At 42.1% G+C, this 15410-nt stretch overlaps 1 protein-coding gene across 1 annotated transcript in view; it reads right to left on the bottom strand.

Annotated features, from left to right (window-relative positions):
- lrmp (lymphoid-restricted membrane protein) overlaps window positions 1–15410 on the bottom strand; it is a 153502-nt gene that overhangs the window by 26137 nt on the left and 111955 nt on the right. The window contains exons 22-28 of the mRNA XM_059654704.1: window positions 14974–15100; window positions 13700–13775; window positions 11422–11468; window positions 11245–11312; window positions 10141–10272; window positions 9363–9460; window positions 8532–8619 (exon numbers count right to left, since the gene is read on the bottom strand). Of these exons, the coding sequence (XP_059510687.1) occupies window positions 8532–8619; window positions 9363–9460; window positions 10141–10272; window positions 11245–11312; window positions 11422–11468; window positions 13700–13775; window positions 14974–15100 (636 nt within the window). The remainder of the gene's footprint in view (window positions 1–8531; window positions 8620–9362; window positions 9461–10140; window positions 10273–11244; window positions 11313–11421; window positions 11469–13699; window positions 13776–14973; window positions 15101–15410) is intronic.

Here is a 15410-nt window from a genome sequence, read left to right as displayed (position 1 = left end):
CTCACCTCACCTAACCTGTTAAAAGAAAGGAAATACCGCATGCACTTTATAAATGGTAACAATTTATTTATTAACTTAAACAGTAAAGAAATTAACAGAACTACTAACAAATTGAACAATTCTCCCCCCCAACTCCTAACTATTTCTCAAAGGGCAAAATTCTACTGGAATGCTATTCAAATAAACACAAGCCCCACTAATACAAGCCCAATGAATACGACAACAATAAATTAAAACTTAATCTCTCCAGGTTTGCTCAGACTGTCACCTGGAACATGCTGCCTTCTCCAGCCTCTCTTCTGTTGATCAAGTCACAAAGATCTTTCTTCTGCTGATCTTGCTGACATTTTCTCCACCATTTCCTTTGTGAGGACCCCAAGCTAAAACAAAAATGCCGTAGTACCTGTAGTGGTACCTTTTGTCACCCCCAAAAAATAGAGGAGAGCTTAAACTTGACTGTCAAAAAACAAGTTATTTCTCAAATGGCGGATTTACTTTTGGCTCAGACGGCTGTTGGCTCTCCCTGATGTTCCAAATGTGTTCAATTTTACACCCTTTGCGACCTGGCCACTTCTTTATAATCAGATTGGTTCTAGATTGTCAACGCCATCGGATTTAAATTTGATTGTATTTTTTTTTTAAAAAGTGTCCAGGAGCTTGGTTTAAATTGATTGGCAACATTTGAAGAGACTTGTCATCTTTATAAAAATGCTGTTTGGCTGTTCGATACAAAACGTTTTGATTCGGGAGCATTCTATGCACCTGCAATTTAAGCTGCTGTGCAGGCATCCAATATAGCTCTAAACACCAAAGAAAAACATCTTTTAAAAGGGACGACATAATGCTGTCCTGCTCCGCTTTTCATAATTTTTCTTAAGTGGGGGGAAAATGTTGCAAAGTTGGTGCATGTAAAATTATGAACCATCATTATGAAACTATGGCTTCTATCACTAAATCTTAACATCATTATCATGAGATACATAGGTCAGTATTCTAAAGTTACACATCTCATACAAATTATATATATACACATGACTGGATTAGATTAGATTCCCTACAGTGTGAAAACAGGCCCTTCGGCCCAACAAGTCCACACCGCCCCTTGGAGCATCCAACCCAGACCCATCCCCCTATAACGCGCACACACCCCTGAACACGATTTGTGGTCTGTGTGCGCAACTGTCCCCTGAAACATCGATGTTTATGTTACAAACAAAATGTTGTATGGCCAGTACCAAACCTCAATAACTCTTGTTCAATGGTGGAGTATTATCTATAATCAATATTGAGTTTGTTTGAAAAATAACCAATTCAACACCATCATTCTCCTACATCAACACAACTCCAAACCCTCTGTTGCTGGCATCAGTAGCGACTTTAAAGAAATTTGGTGTGGCTGAAACTGGTGCAGTGGTTAACACGGCTTTTAAATTCTCACATGCCTCCTGGCATTGTTCTGTCCACCGAAATGTTGTGTTCTTCCTTAGCAAGTCCGTCAGCGGCACCACCACGCTACTAAAGTTCGACACAATACTCTCAGCCCCAAAAATGAAAGCAGCTCTTTCTTTGAGGATGGTCTTGGAATTTCCTCGATTCCCTTCGTCTTCATGTTCCTTGGGGTCATCCTTCCACGTCTGATGTTGTATCCCAAGAATACCACTCCCACCTTCACAAATTCAGTTTTTGCTAAGTTTATAAACAGTTTTGCCTCCTGTACTGTTTCAAAGAGCTCTCACGAATGCACCATGTGATCTATCCATGAATGGCTAAAAATCACTAAGTTATCTATATAGATAGCACAATTAGTTAATCCTGCCACAAACTCTGTTCACAAGTCTTTGAAGTGTGATTGGTGCATCCTTCATTCCAAAGGGCATTACTTTAAATTGATACAGCTCGTTTGGGGTTGCAAATACAGAAACTTCCTTCACTGTCTCTGACACAAGCACATGTTAGTAACCACAGAGTAAGTCGAACTTTGCGAGAGAACTGGCTTGTCCAACTTTGTCTACACAGTCCTCCAGCTTTGGAATTGGGTACAAGTCTGATTTAGTTACAGTGTTGACATTCTGATAATCCATAGAGGACCACTGAGTACCATCAGGTTTGGGGACCAATATGATCTGCAAACTCCACTCATTTTGACTCAGCTCGATGATGTCTTCTTGGGAGTATCCTTTTTACTTTCTTCTGTACTTGCGCAGCTTTAAGTGGTTAAGCCTGTATGGGTGTTGTTTAATTGGAACAGTATTCCCTATTTCAACCTCATGTACTATTTTAGTCATCCCCATTCGTCCCCAAAAGTGTGAAGTGATTCATTTTGGAAGGTCAAATCTGAATGCAGAATATAGGGTTAATGGTGGGATTCTCGGCAGTGTGGAGGAACAGAGGGATGTTGGGGTCCACATCCATAGATCCCTCAAAGTTACAACCCCATCAACTTGGGTAGCAAAGGTGGTGTATGGTGCGTTGGCTTTCAATGGCAGGGGAATTGAGTTTGAGTTTAAGTGCCGCAAGGTTATGCTGCAGCTCTAAAATCCTGGTTAGGCCACACTTGGAACATTGTGTTCAGTTCTGGTCACCTCATTATAGGAAAGATGTGGAAGCTTTTAGAGATGGCACTGAGCAGATTTACCAGGATGCTGCCTGGACTGGAGGGCAGGTCTTACGAAGAAAGGTGGAGGGAGCTAGGGCTCTTTTCATTGGAGCGAAGAAGAACAAGAAGTGACTTGATAGAGGTGTACAAGATGATGAGAGGCATAGAGTGGGTAGTCAGACTTTTTCCCAGGGTGGAAATGACTATTACAAAGAGGCATAATTTTAGAGGTATTTGGAGGATGGTATAGGGGAGATGTCAGAGCTAGGTTCTTTACACAGAAAGTGGTGGGCATGTGAAACATGCTGCTGGCAATGGTAGTGGAATGAGATACTTTAGAGACCTTTAGCGATAGGCACATGGGTGACAGTAAAATGTAGGGTATGCAGTGTTGTTTGATCTTAGAATGGGCTAATAGGTCGGCACAACATAGTGAACTGAACAGTCTGTATTGTGCTGCACTGCTTTATGTTCTATTCCTACATATGTCCTCATATTGCTGCCAAAAGCCTTTCAATTCAGTTCTCTGTTCCCGAGTCAGATCGCTCACTATCATATCCCATTGTCCAAGGACTTCCTCATTACTTTACTTAATCTGAGACAACAAAAATCCAGATCAGCTGGATTTGGTTGCTGACTCCAAGGGGCAGTGACTAATACCTGTTTTTCTGGTTCCGCATCCCTGTCATTGTAGGGTTTCAACATATTCAGGTGACATACCTGATGAAGTTATTTCCTATCTGGCAGCTTTATTAGATAATTCACTCGACTCAACTTTTTTTCCAATCTGATATGGACCATCAAACCTTGCCTTGAAGGGATCTCCTATCACGGGTATCAGCACGAATACTTTATCCCCACAAATACTTTATCCCCACAGGCAAACATCCAAATTTTAGATTTCTTATCTGCTTCTGGCTTCATTAGATGCTGCACCATCTTCAGATGTCGTCTAACTAATTCTCCCACACTGTTTAATCTCGCTTTCACCTCAGATACATAATACAGCTGTGAGATCTGTGATTTCAGACCCATCAACTTTTCCTCAATTAATTTTAAAGACCCCCTTACTTAGTGTCCGAATATCGACACAGATGGAATAAACAAACAAACAGTCACTTCATTTGGGACATCTGTAATGGTAAACAACATAAATGGGAGACCTTTATCCCAATTGTTTGGGAAATCCTGGTAATAAAGCCCTCAGCATAGCCTTTAGGGTCAGATGCCACCTTTCCAATGCTCCCTGGGATTCAGGATGGCACACGCTGGATTTAAAGTGTTGGTTGCCTAAACTATCCATGACCACACCTCAAATAATTTGGCAGTAAAATTGGGCCCTTGGTCTGACTGAATCCCCCTGGGTAGGCCATAAAGAGAGCAAGCAACTTCTCCGCAACACTTTTTGCCTTGATGTTCCATAATGGAATTGTCTCCGGAAACCGGGCAGACTACGCAAATACGGGTTCCCACTTTTGGTTTTAGGGAGGGGACCTACACAATCAATAATAACTCACATAAAAAAGGTTCTTCACGTGCAGGAATTGACATTAAAGGTGCTGGTTTATTACCACCTGTGGCTTTCCTACCATTTGACAAGAATGACAGGTATGACTAAAGTCAACCACATCCTTATGCAATCCAGACCAATAGGAATGCTTTTGTATTTTAACCGGAGTCTTCCGCACTCTTAACTGACCTCCTATCTAATTCTTGCTGCACCCATAATACTTTCTGTCTGTATGCTACCGGCAACACAATCTGGTGAACTTCTGCCCCTATCTGCCAAGGTCTCTCTTTTTGCATTAGGATTCTATCCTTAAGATAGCAACACTCAGGAATACATTGCATCCTTTCAGAGGAGGCTTTATGATATAGATTTTTATTGTCTCATCTTTTTGTTGCAACTCCAGTAATCTTTCTAAACACCTCTGCCTGATCCTCCATCTGTTCAGGTTTTACCTTGACCATTTTATCCAACAGGGTGTCAGCTAACTGGACCCCAACTCCTTCATCTGTTTTCCCTTCTTGTTGTAACTTATGACTGTGCGATCTTGTTACCACACAGTTTGGAAAAATTCCTGGTTATTTTTCTTTTCACCCTTCCATTCCCTGGCTTTCCTTTGGCTTCTCTACTACAATGGGCATCACTTTCGCTTTGGAACTGGCTAGGTCATTTCCAAGAACAAACTATTCCTGGGAAGAGACACTCTTTCAAAATCACTCCCACCGTCACTCCCCAGTCTTGACTGGGCTTTCCAGCCTGATCTTACACAGGGAATTCTAAATCTGTCCATCTATTCCACAGATTACCATTCTCTCGGGTAACATTTCAGAAGAACTGCAAATACTTTCATCACTTACCATTAGAGACTGACCAGCTCATGTATCTCTCAATATTTTAACTTCTTTACCTTCTTTCCCCCTGCTCTTCCTGAGTAAACCTGACCATAGAGGTGGAGATGGGGCACCATCTCACTATCTAGTCTGTAATTAGGCTGTGCACTGTCCTGCAGCTCCTAGACTCCTTTTGGCATTTCCTTCACTATCTCAAACTAATCCCACTTGTTTAGCATCTTTCACTACATCCTTTTTCCTGGAGCCTTTCTTATACCATCAGTACTGTGACTGAGTGTCCCACCTTAGTAGAGAAAACACCTGAGGCCTTTCACCTCCCTTTTCACCCTCTTGGATTTCTTTTCTCACATGTGGTAAACTGTTCCCAGTGTGATCTAAGAGATCGTGGGAACTGTAGATGCTGGGAGAATCCGAGATAACAAAGTGTGGAGCACAAAAGCTGGAGTTTCGGGCCTAGACCCTTTTTCTGATGAAGGGTCTAGGCCAGAAACATCAGCTTTTGTGCTCCTAAGATGCTGCTTGGTCTGCTGTGTTCATCCAGCTCCACACTTCGTTATCCCAGTGTGATCTACTTTGTTTTTCACTGAAGGATCTCCCTCTTTCCCAATTTCTACCCTTCACGGAAGGAAATTGCTGTTGTAAGTTAGATTTCGATTTATACACTAATATATATTCATCCGCCATCTCTGCAGGTCTTGCTGTTTGAACTTCTGTTCATCAATGAGCTCTTATTGTCTCTGGAAGTGAGGTTTTAAACCCCTCCAGCGGAATAATCTCTAAGACCCTCATATGACATTTTGGTCTTTAATGCTCACCAGTCTTTTGAAGTTGCTATATTTAACTCTTTCAAACTCAACACAAGTCTAACCTGGTTCCTTCTTTATGTTTCTGAACCATTGTCTATGTGCTTCTTGTACCAATTCATAGGTGCTCAAAATAACCTGCTTGACATCTTCATAATCTCTTGACACCAGCTCTGACAGCACTGCAACACCTCACTAGCCCTTCCTACCAACTTGGTCCGCGTTAACATTACCACACAGTCTCTGGCCAATACATCTGCCTAGCAAGTTTCTCAAAAGGAAATGAAAAATGTTCCTACATCCTTTTCATTGAATTTTGGTAATGTTTGGGCATATTTCTATATCTTCCCACTAGGCTATTGGCTACAAAGAGTTGCTCAAAATCACTTCTATTTTGTACTTTTCCTTCTGCCATTTAAAGTCTTTTTGCTTCAAGTTCCAACTTCATCTTTTGACTCGAACATTCTTTCCATTTCTTTTTGCTCAGCTAAGAACCTTCTCTCGCTTTATCTTCTAACATGGCTCTTCCTTCCTTTCTCTAACTCCAGTTGTCTCATTTTCAGTTAAATTTTTCTTTAACTCCACTGCACTTGCCTATTTCTCTGGTATACCTAAATGCTTGACCAACTCTGTTACAATTTCATCTTTCCTCTTATCCCTAGTTAAACTCAATTCTAGCCTGTTTGCTAAATCTAAAAGTATATCCTTCCTCTGTCTTTCTAAACTCTCCTGGCAAGTTTGGGATGTATCCTCATACCCCAGAACTTCTTGAGCAATGTCAAGGCCATTGCTCTCACTTTTGATTTAACCAATGACAAGTAACTGAAATTAAACAGACCTTTTTTTCGCACCGAAGTTTTATTTAAAGATCTAGGACTCCTAAACGCAAGTCTGCTTATCCATTCAGATCCCATACATGGACCAGCCAGATCCCAAACTTGAGCCCCCAACCTGTTAGGAAGGGAAGGTCAAACCCTTCTGATAATTAAACCAAAAGCACAAGCTGACGGAGTAGAGGTCCCCTTCTCGTAATTAAACTTGAAATACCCAGAGAAACTCACCTCACCTAATCTGTTAAAAAAAATTAAACGAAAGAAAATCCCTTATCAGCTTTATAATTAACAAGCAACAATTTATTTATTTAACCCGGTGAAGAAATTAACAGAACTACTAACTACATGAACAATTCCGCCTTAACTCCTAACTAAACAAAATTATACTGGAATGCTGTTCAAATAAACAAGTCCCACATATATATAAACCCAATTATTGAGACAACAATAAATAAAAACTTGATTTCTCCAGGATCACACAGACTGCCTTCTCCAGCCTTTTTTCTGTTGATCATGTCAGAAGCATTTCCAATGCCAGGATATCTTTTCTTAGATAAGGGGACCAAAACTGTTCATAGGTTTACAAGTGTGGTCTAACTGGTGTCTTGTCTAGTTCTAGTAATGCCTCTCTATTTTAGATTTTATATCCTTTGAAATAAAGGCCAGCAATCCATTTACCTCCTGTGTTGCCCAATAAATTTGGATACTAACTTTTTGAGATTCATGATAAGGTACACCCAAATCTCTCCACGTTACAGATTTCTGAAGTCTTTCTCTATTTAAATAATATGTAGCTTGTCTACTCTTCCTGTCAAACTGCAAAACCTTATGTTTTCCCCACATTGTATTTCATCTGCCACATTTTTGTCCACTCACTTACCCTGCAGACTGTGTCATCCTTAGCACTTGCTTTTCCATTTAATTGTGTCATCCATAAAGTTTCCTTTAGTACATTTTCTTTCCTCATCCAAGTGATTGATATATATTGGAGATAACTGTGCATCCAGGACTGATCATTGCAACACTGCACTTGCTACAGGTTGTCATCCTGAAAACAATTTGCATATCTCAACTCTATCTTCCATTAGTTAGCCAGTCCTCTATCCAGAATGGCAATGGGGGAAGCTCCTGGAGAAAACAGCTTACAAGAATGCAGAGACAGAGTCAGAGAGCCACACTGCATGGAAACAGACCTTTGGGCCCAACCAGTCCATGCTGAGTATAATCCCAAACTAAACTAGTCCCTGCCTACTCATGGCCCATATCCACCCAAACCTTTCTTATCCATATATCCATCCAAATGTCTGTTAATTGTAGTAATTGCAACTGCAATCATTTTCTCTGGCAGTTCATTTCACCTATGAACTACAAATTATTTTTTTTTTAAAATTGTCCCTTGTTCCCTTTTCAAATCTTTCTCCTCTCACCTTAAAAGTATGCCCCCTAGTTTTGAACACCCCCACCCCAGGGTAAAGACCTTGGCTATTTGCCTTATCTATATCCCTCAACATTTTACAAACCTGTATACGGTTACCTCTCAACCTCCTATGCTCAGTTCAAACAAGTTCCAGCCCAAGCAGCTGCTGCCTAGAAGTCAAACCCTCCAGTCCTGGCAGCATCCTACAAAATCTTTCCTGAACTCTTTCCAGTTTAACAATGTGCTCCCAATGACAACTGAACCTGGGCCAACACATCATTCAATTTGTACCCATGCATAAAGAATGCTTACTTTTGGGCTACAAACCCTCAATTTTTAGAACCCCTCTCTCTCTCTGATTGAGCTTTTGGTCACTTGCTCGCCTTAGTATTGAGCTTTCTCAGTTTATTGTCTCATGAAACAGCTTGGGTCCTCACAGCATGAACACAGAAGGCCAACACAAGCCTCTTGTTGAACAAAAACAGAATGCTAAAAAGACAAGGACAGGTACTTGTGACCCTTACCTTGAAAATCATGGAGTGGTCTGGAATGGACAGCTTGCAGTTCATTTGGGCTTAATTCCTCTACAGCCACAGAACCTCGAGTAGCTTCCTAAATGTGAGAGGAGAAAGACGTCAATGGAGATTACAGTGCTCTCCAATCTCACAGCAAGCAACTGTAATTACTATGTGAAAATAAAGCTATTACAATGCAGGCATCCTTCCAACCCACGCTATTGTCAACACGAATTAGGCATTTACCTCAGGGGAGAACACAGCAGGGGCGTGTGTGTGTGTGTGTTGCATGTACGCAAGGATGTTGGGGGAACAAGGGTGCGGGGGAACGGAGGAGAGTTCCACGTTTTCAACATCGGGGGGGGGGGGCCCTTAGGAAAGTTGCAATGAGAACAACTCAAAAACAAAAGCAGCACCAACGTTGCTTGCTCACATTCTTTAGGGGTGCACGAGGATCGGACTTTTGGTTTGGGCTGTGACAAAAAGTTTGGAAAGCCCTTCATAAAAAGAACGGCAAGAAGGTCTACAGACCACTAGATCTGAGAAAATTGAATGAGACAGAGGTACAGGGTACACCCTCCTAAGTCCATACAGAGAGCAGCACCATTCCTGCAACTAAGTGGCACTGTTCAATAAAAGGGAGCAGGGCTTAGCCTAAGCAGAGGACACAGATTGAAGGAGATTTAAATGAGGAACCGAGGGAAGATGAAAACTATTGTACTGACTGTGAAACAGTGGTAGAAGCGGGTGCTGTAGCAACATTTGAGAGGGAACTGCATCCATTTTCCAAAAGGAGAAGTAGCAAACCCAGTGATCTCTATTCAGAGTATATTTGCATACCAAGTTAATTTTCACTTTGTTCCTGGACCCCACTTGATCTGTCTTGGAACTCTGGCGTTTGCAGGTGAGCAGGCCGCCATCTATAGGACCTGGGCCATCTGAGAAAACAGAATTTCAGACAATTGTTCACAAACAATCCAATCCTCGGTGCAAGTGAATACTATCATTTCTTCTTGCAGGATGAAACCTACAACTCAATTCACACAAACTTACGACTTTTGTGATTTGTGCTTCAGTTCGTCCAACTGGGCACATTAAAACTCTCAAAGGGTTTTAAAATAAACTATAACCTTCTATTAAATGCTACAATACGTTATTGAATTTACCGCCCATTAAGCACAACGTGTTGGTATTTAGGATCAACACACGATTCTGCCCTCTACGCTTCACACGATCATCGACATACCAAAAACTCAGCAGGCTGGCACACAAGTGTTAAATTTGGAAATGCAACAAATTATCAGCAGTTTTGAAGGGTCATTGTTTCAGACTTGAAACATTAACTCTGTTCCTTCCTCCGCCGATGCTGCAAGACCTGCTGAGTTTCTCCAGCACTTTCTGCTTTTAAAATCAAACTATCACCCACCCCAATTTCCCACACTATTAAAAGGATTCTCAAGTAAAGGAAAAACCAAGTTATTTCAGCCATAGAAAACAATTTGCAGTAACTACAGCTCGAAATCTGTTGTTCAAAACACACTAAAGAAAAGCTAATAAACACTAGACATTAATTCTATTTACACAGACTGTTATTTCACACAAATAGAGAAGGGCTTACCTGTTGTGCTATCTCTAATTTTGCCATGCATATCAGCATTGTTTTCACTAACTGCATCAAGCGTTTTTACAGCTTCCTGAGGCTGCAAGCCATTATCAGGTCGCATTATGGAAGTATGCGAGACACTGGAACCTGTTCGAAGCACAGAAATAGTAAACTTCATGTGAAACGTGAGCTGATGTCACAGTCAGAAATGCACAGCACAGAAACAGACCCTTCGGTCCAGCTTGTCTGTGCTGACTCGGCATCCTGGATAAATCTAGTCCCATTTGCCAGCATTTGGCCCATATCCCTCTAAACCCTCCTATTCACATATCGTCCAAATGCCTTTTAAATGTTCTAATTGTACCAGCCTCCACCACTTCCTCTGGCAGGTCATTCCAGACATACACCACCCTGTGTGAAAAGTTTGCCTCTTCGGTCACCTTAAATTTTTTGGACTCATCCACCCCAGGGAAAATTAACTTAATCTATTTAGCCTATCCGTGCCCTTCATGATTTTATAAATGTCTATAAAAGGTCACCTACCCCCCACTGCCTCTGATGCGCCATGGAAAATAGCCCCAGCCTATTCAGACACTCTGTATAGTTCAAGCCCTCCTAGCCTGGCAAAATCCTTGTAAATATTTTCTGAACATTTTCTAGTTTCACAACATCCTTCCTACAGGAGGGAGACCAGAATTGCATGTAATATTCCAAAAGTGGCCTGACTATTGTCCTGCAGAGTTGCAATAAGACCTCCTAACTTCTATTTTCAACGCACTGACCAATAAGGCAAGCACACCAATTGCTTTCCTCACTTCCTATCTATGTGAGAATCCAATTTCAAGGAACAATGAACTTGCATTGCAAGGTCTCTTCATTTACCAACAGTCCTCAGGATCTTACCATTAAGTGTATAAGTCTTGCCCTGATTTCAAAAAAAAAAAGCAGGACCTCACGTGTATCAAAATTAAACTCCATCTGCCACTCTTCGGCCCATTGGCCCATCTGATCAAGGTCCCATTGTACTGGAGGTATCCTTCTTCACTGTCCACTAGACATCCAACTTTAATCTTCTTTTGAAACAAAGATTAACAACCCAAATGCAAGGAATTTCCTTACCAGACATTGTCGAGATATCCACTGGGCCAGTACACGTTAGATGAGGCAGATTGTGGTCGAGGTCTTCACTAGAAAATGATTTAGTTACAAGGTTATTTCTGGGTGCTCAAAGCAATGTATACATTTCACTGTAAAAACAAAACATTTAAGCACCATTAGGCAGAAAACAAATCTCACCTGGGTTGAAGCAGATCATGGCTGTTCACTTCTTTGTCAGCTCTGACCTATAAAGAGAGCATTCATGCAAAATTTCAAGAAGCCAAGTTTAATATTCAGTAATCCAAGATTTTTTTCACATATTGATCGTATCCCTTGTTCTTTGTTTGGCAGTGAAGTGGGTGTAACAGCCCTGTGGTGAGCACAAACAGCAAGAAGTGGCTCCTGATTTCAGCACACAGTCTGTTTTGCCACAACAAAAGCTGACTTTATCCTCATCTGAAAGTTACAGTTTCAAAGCTTAGAGGAAAGTAGACAACCATACAGCACTTCATAGCCGTTCTATCGTTCAGCGTGGTCCTGGCTGATCTTCTGCCTCAACTCCAATTTCGGGCCAACTTGCAGCGAACCCTCGCTTCCCAAACAGGGGATAAATCTGGCTCTCAGCTTTAAATAAATTCAACGGTGGACCATACGAAACCATCTAGCCTGGAAAATTCAACCTTCTGAGCGAAGAGATCCCTCAATCTCAATGAGCCTACATGTCCCGAGACTATGTTCCAATGTTCTCAGTTTGCCAGCAGGGGGAAAACAGTTTCTCAGCACCCACTGCAACCAAACCTTCAGAATCTTGTACAATAAAACATCTTTCTGAAGTTGAATAGATCCAAATTACCCCCAATAATAGAAGGAACCCTCTCAACACCAAAACTGATCTTCACTGTTCTCCCTACAGGTTGTTCCTTGGGAAAGGAAACAAAAACTGTGCATTTAACTCCACGGGTTGTCTCCCCAAAACCTTTTACAACTGTTTGAGAATTACTTATTCTGGCACTCCAATTCCCTAACAATCAGTAAAGTGATGGAAGGTGTCAGTAACAGCGCTATCAAGCAGCACCTGTTCAGTGACGCCCAGTTTGGGTTCTGTCAGGGCCACTCAGCTCCTGACCTCATTACAGCTTTGGTTCCAACATGGACAAAAAAAAAGAGCTGAATTGCAGAGGTGAGGCAAGAGTGACAGCCCTTGATATCAAGGTTGCATTCGACAGAGTGTGGCATCAAGGAGCCCAAGCAAAACTGGACCCAAGAGCACAGCCTTAGAGTAAGAGGGAAGACCTTTTAGAATGGGAGATAAGGAGAATATTCTTCAGCCAGAGAGTGGTGAATCTATGGGATTTACTGCCACTGAAGGCTGTGGAGGCCAGGTCATCGAGTACATTTAAGACTGAGATAGATAGGTTCTTGGTTATCAAGGGGATCAAGGGTTACAGGGAGAAAGCAGGAGAATGGGGTTGAGGAGCTTATCAGCCATGATTGAATGGCGGAGCAGACTCAGTGGGCCGAATTTTTGCTCCTGTGTGTGTTATGGTCTTATTAAAACAGGTTTCATAAATATTATTTAGAGATTAAAACAGCACCTCACACACCCCAGATTTCCATGGGTCTCTAGATTACTGTAGCAGAAAAGAAAGACTTCGTCCTTATTGCAAAGTCAAAGAGGTGATTCCAAACCCACGTTACCCGCTTCAAAGCATATATGTAGTTTGCCATCTCAGGAGCAGACTCTCTCTCTCTCTCTCCCTCCCTCCCTCTGCCTTTCATTGAGTTTATTTCTACAGTGTGTAAGATTCTGCAGGAGAAGCAAACCAGTCCAACTTGATGGGTTGTTTTATGAATGGCAGAGTGAAAACTGTCATTTGTTCCCTGCAGTTCATAATCTGACCCTTCCATTACTTGTATGATTCTCATTTTATATTTTAGGAACTCTAGGAACTTTTCTCAGTCAGATTTATTTCTGCTCACTCCACCAATTCTAAAAATACTGATTGCTTGCTCCCACAGTCATTCAACTCTCCTTTAATTCACCTATAACAGTCAACAGGTCTCTCATTCCAGCTGGTCTCAGGCATTCCCGTCGGATCCTACTAGATGACATCGGGTGTCCTACAACAACGGATTTGGAAATCAATCCAGGAGCTGAAGGAAAGCTTCAAATCTCCAGCAGAATGGACACCCACCTCAACTATGCATGGGCATTAATACAAAAACAGAAACTGCTGCAGAAATTTAGCAGGGCCGACAGCTTCAGTGGAAAGAGAAACAGTTAACGTTTCAGCTCTAGATTATCCAATTTGTTTCGTGTCTAACATGACCCTTCTTCGGAATTGGACTCGAAACGTTATCTCGGTTTCTCTCTCCGAAAAGTACTGCCGCTCTTGGAGTTTCTCCAGCACTCTATTTTTCTTTGATAATTCCAGCAGCTGCAGTATCTGGTTTTTCCATTAGAGAAGGTACAGACCTTGTTCAGGTGCTCTCCGCTCGTTGCAGGAACAAAAGTCTCTCCCCCGGCGCGCAGGGCTGTGTGCAATGTGCACCTGTCAGCGAATTAAAATGTCGATTATTTGCATCTTTTAATAAACAGTGTGCCCGGTGTTACTGCAGCAAGATCAGCTGCATGTCAGAGCATGGAATTGTTTCACAAGCTCGGAGCGTGAATAAGTTTCATTGTACAGTGCAAATAGGTTAACAAAGTGGGATGGAAATGAGCACAACCACAGAAAGGGGAAAACAAAATGCAGTTATTCACTTGTGTTCCTTCTGGTTTGCATTGTAAATCTGCTGCCTATTGAAAAGGCACGATGCTGACTTCAAAGCTAGGTTTTAAAAATAACTCCGTGCTCGCCTGCAGTGTGTGTGTTGCTGGGTTGGAAGGTGTGGTCACATGTCACAAGCTATAATGTATGTTTCACGTGCGACTCCGACTTCGATAGCTCCTCGTGGCGTTCATAGCGTTCAAAAGGTAAATCGTGAGCCAAGGTGCAGGGGACTTTGCACATAAGCCAAAGGGACCGAATTTACCTACATGGAAAGCATACAAGGGTATAGAGAGGCACAGGGTACCAATTCTCAGCCATGTTTGGGGGCTACCACTTTGGGTGTGCACTGGTCAAACATGGGATCCAGTCCAATATCTGGGTCTTGAAGCCATTCTCTGTAGTTTCACCTGGCTGCTCGGCATATTTCTCATTGCCAATTAAAGCCTGGCCTTTTGCCATTGTACAAAGCACTCAGATACCAGAGATGTGTCTATCAGCAGTTTGCTGGGACAGGTATATTATTCCAGCAGCAACCATTTATTATATTGTTGACAAGGAACTCCTGCTTTAATGCTTCCAATCAGTTAATGACAGTTGAATAACCAGAATCAGAAGTGCATCTCTAAATTATTTAGAGGGCACGTGCCTGGAATGGCCACCCCAACATTTCTTGCTGGTCTTCAGTTCAATCAGAAAAGGGGGGGGGGGTGCTCATCCTGATTTCTGGAGCAGCCTCAGTTCATGTGGGAAATGGAGCCCCATCAGTGTTGTGAGGAAAGACATCCCCGGATTTTGATCCAGTGACAGTGACAATGAAGGAAGAGCAATGTCTTTCCAGGTGTCAGTGTGGAGGGATTTACTGTATGATCTGTTTGCTTAATGATTTCACCATCTCTGAAATAGCCAGAGTTTCAGTCTTAAGTGGCTCAATCAGGTTCAGTCAGTCAGTCAGTCCATCACAGCCTTGGTTGCTTACCTAGGCTGGATATCAAGGAGCTCATTGGTGGAAGCCATAAGCTTTTGATGTTCCACGTTGTTGCAGTAAATGTTGAGGGAAGTTTGGAAGGGAGGCACTGGATAAGAGTCCTCCAACAGTAAGGCATCTATCAAAGAAACACACGTCATTATCCCTACCTCTGAGCCAGGAAGCCTGGGTTCAAGTCCCACCTGTTCCAGAGCATGTCATTACATCTCTGAACAGATTGAGCAAAATTAATACATGTAAAATGTTACATTTTAAAAATCAGTTAAACTGCAATTCCCAGAGTAACAACATTTTCCACACAGAAGGTCACTTCTCCCTGGTGACCTCTAAAGTTGAACATAGCAGTTCAGACACGGGAGTCGATTCTCCTGTTGTCAAACACATCTCGCAGTAGAAGTTTCTTCCACGTTTGTTTTTGCTGAAAGCTA

The sequence above is a fragment of the Stegostoma tigrinum genome, chromosome 25 (assembly GCF_030684315.1).
Source record: "Stegostoma tigrinum isolate sSteTig4 chromosome 25, sSteTig4.hap1, whole genome shotgun sequence".
NCBI lineage: Eukaryota > Metazoa > Chordata > Chondrichthyes > Orectolobiformes > Stegostomatidae > Stegostoma > Stegostoma tigrinum.
Note: the sequence above shows the minus strand (reverse complement) of the source record. Positions and strands in the feature narration are given on the sequence as shown.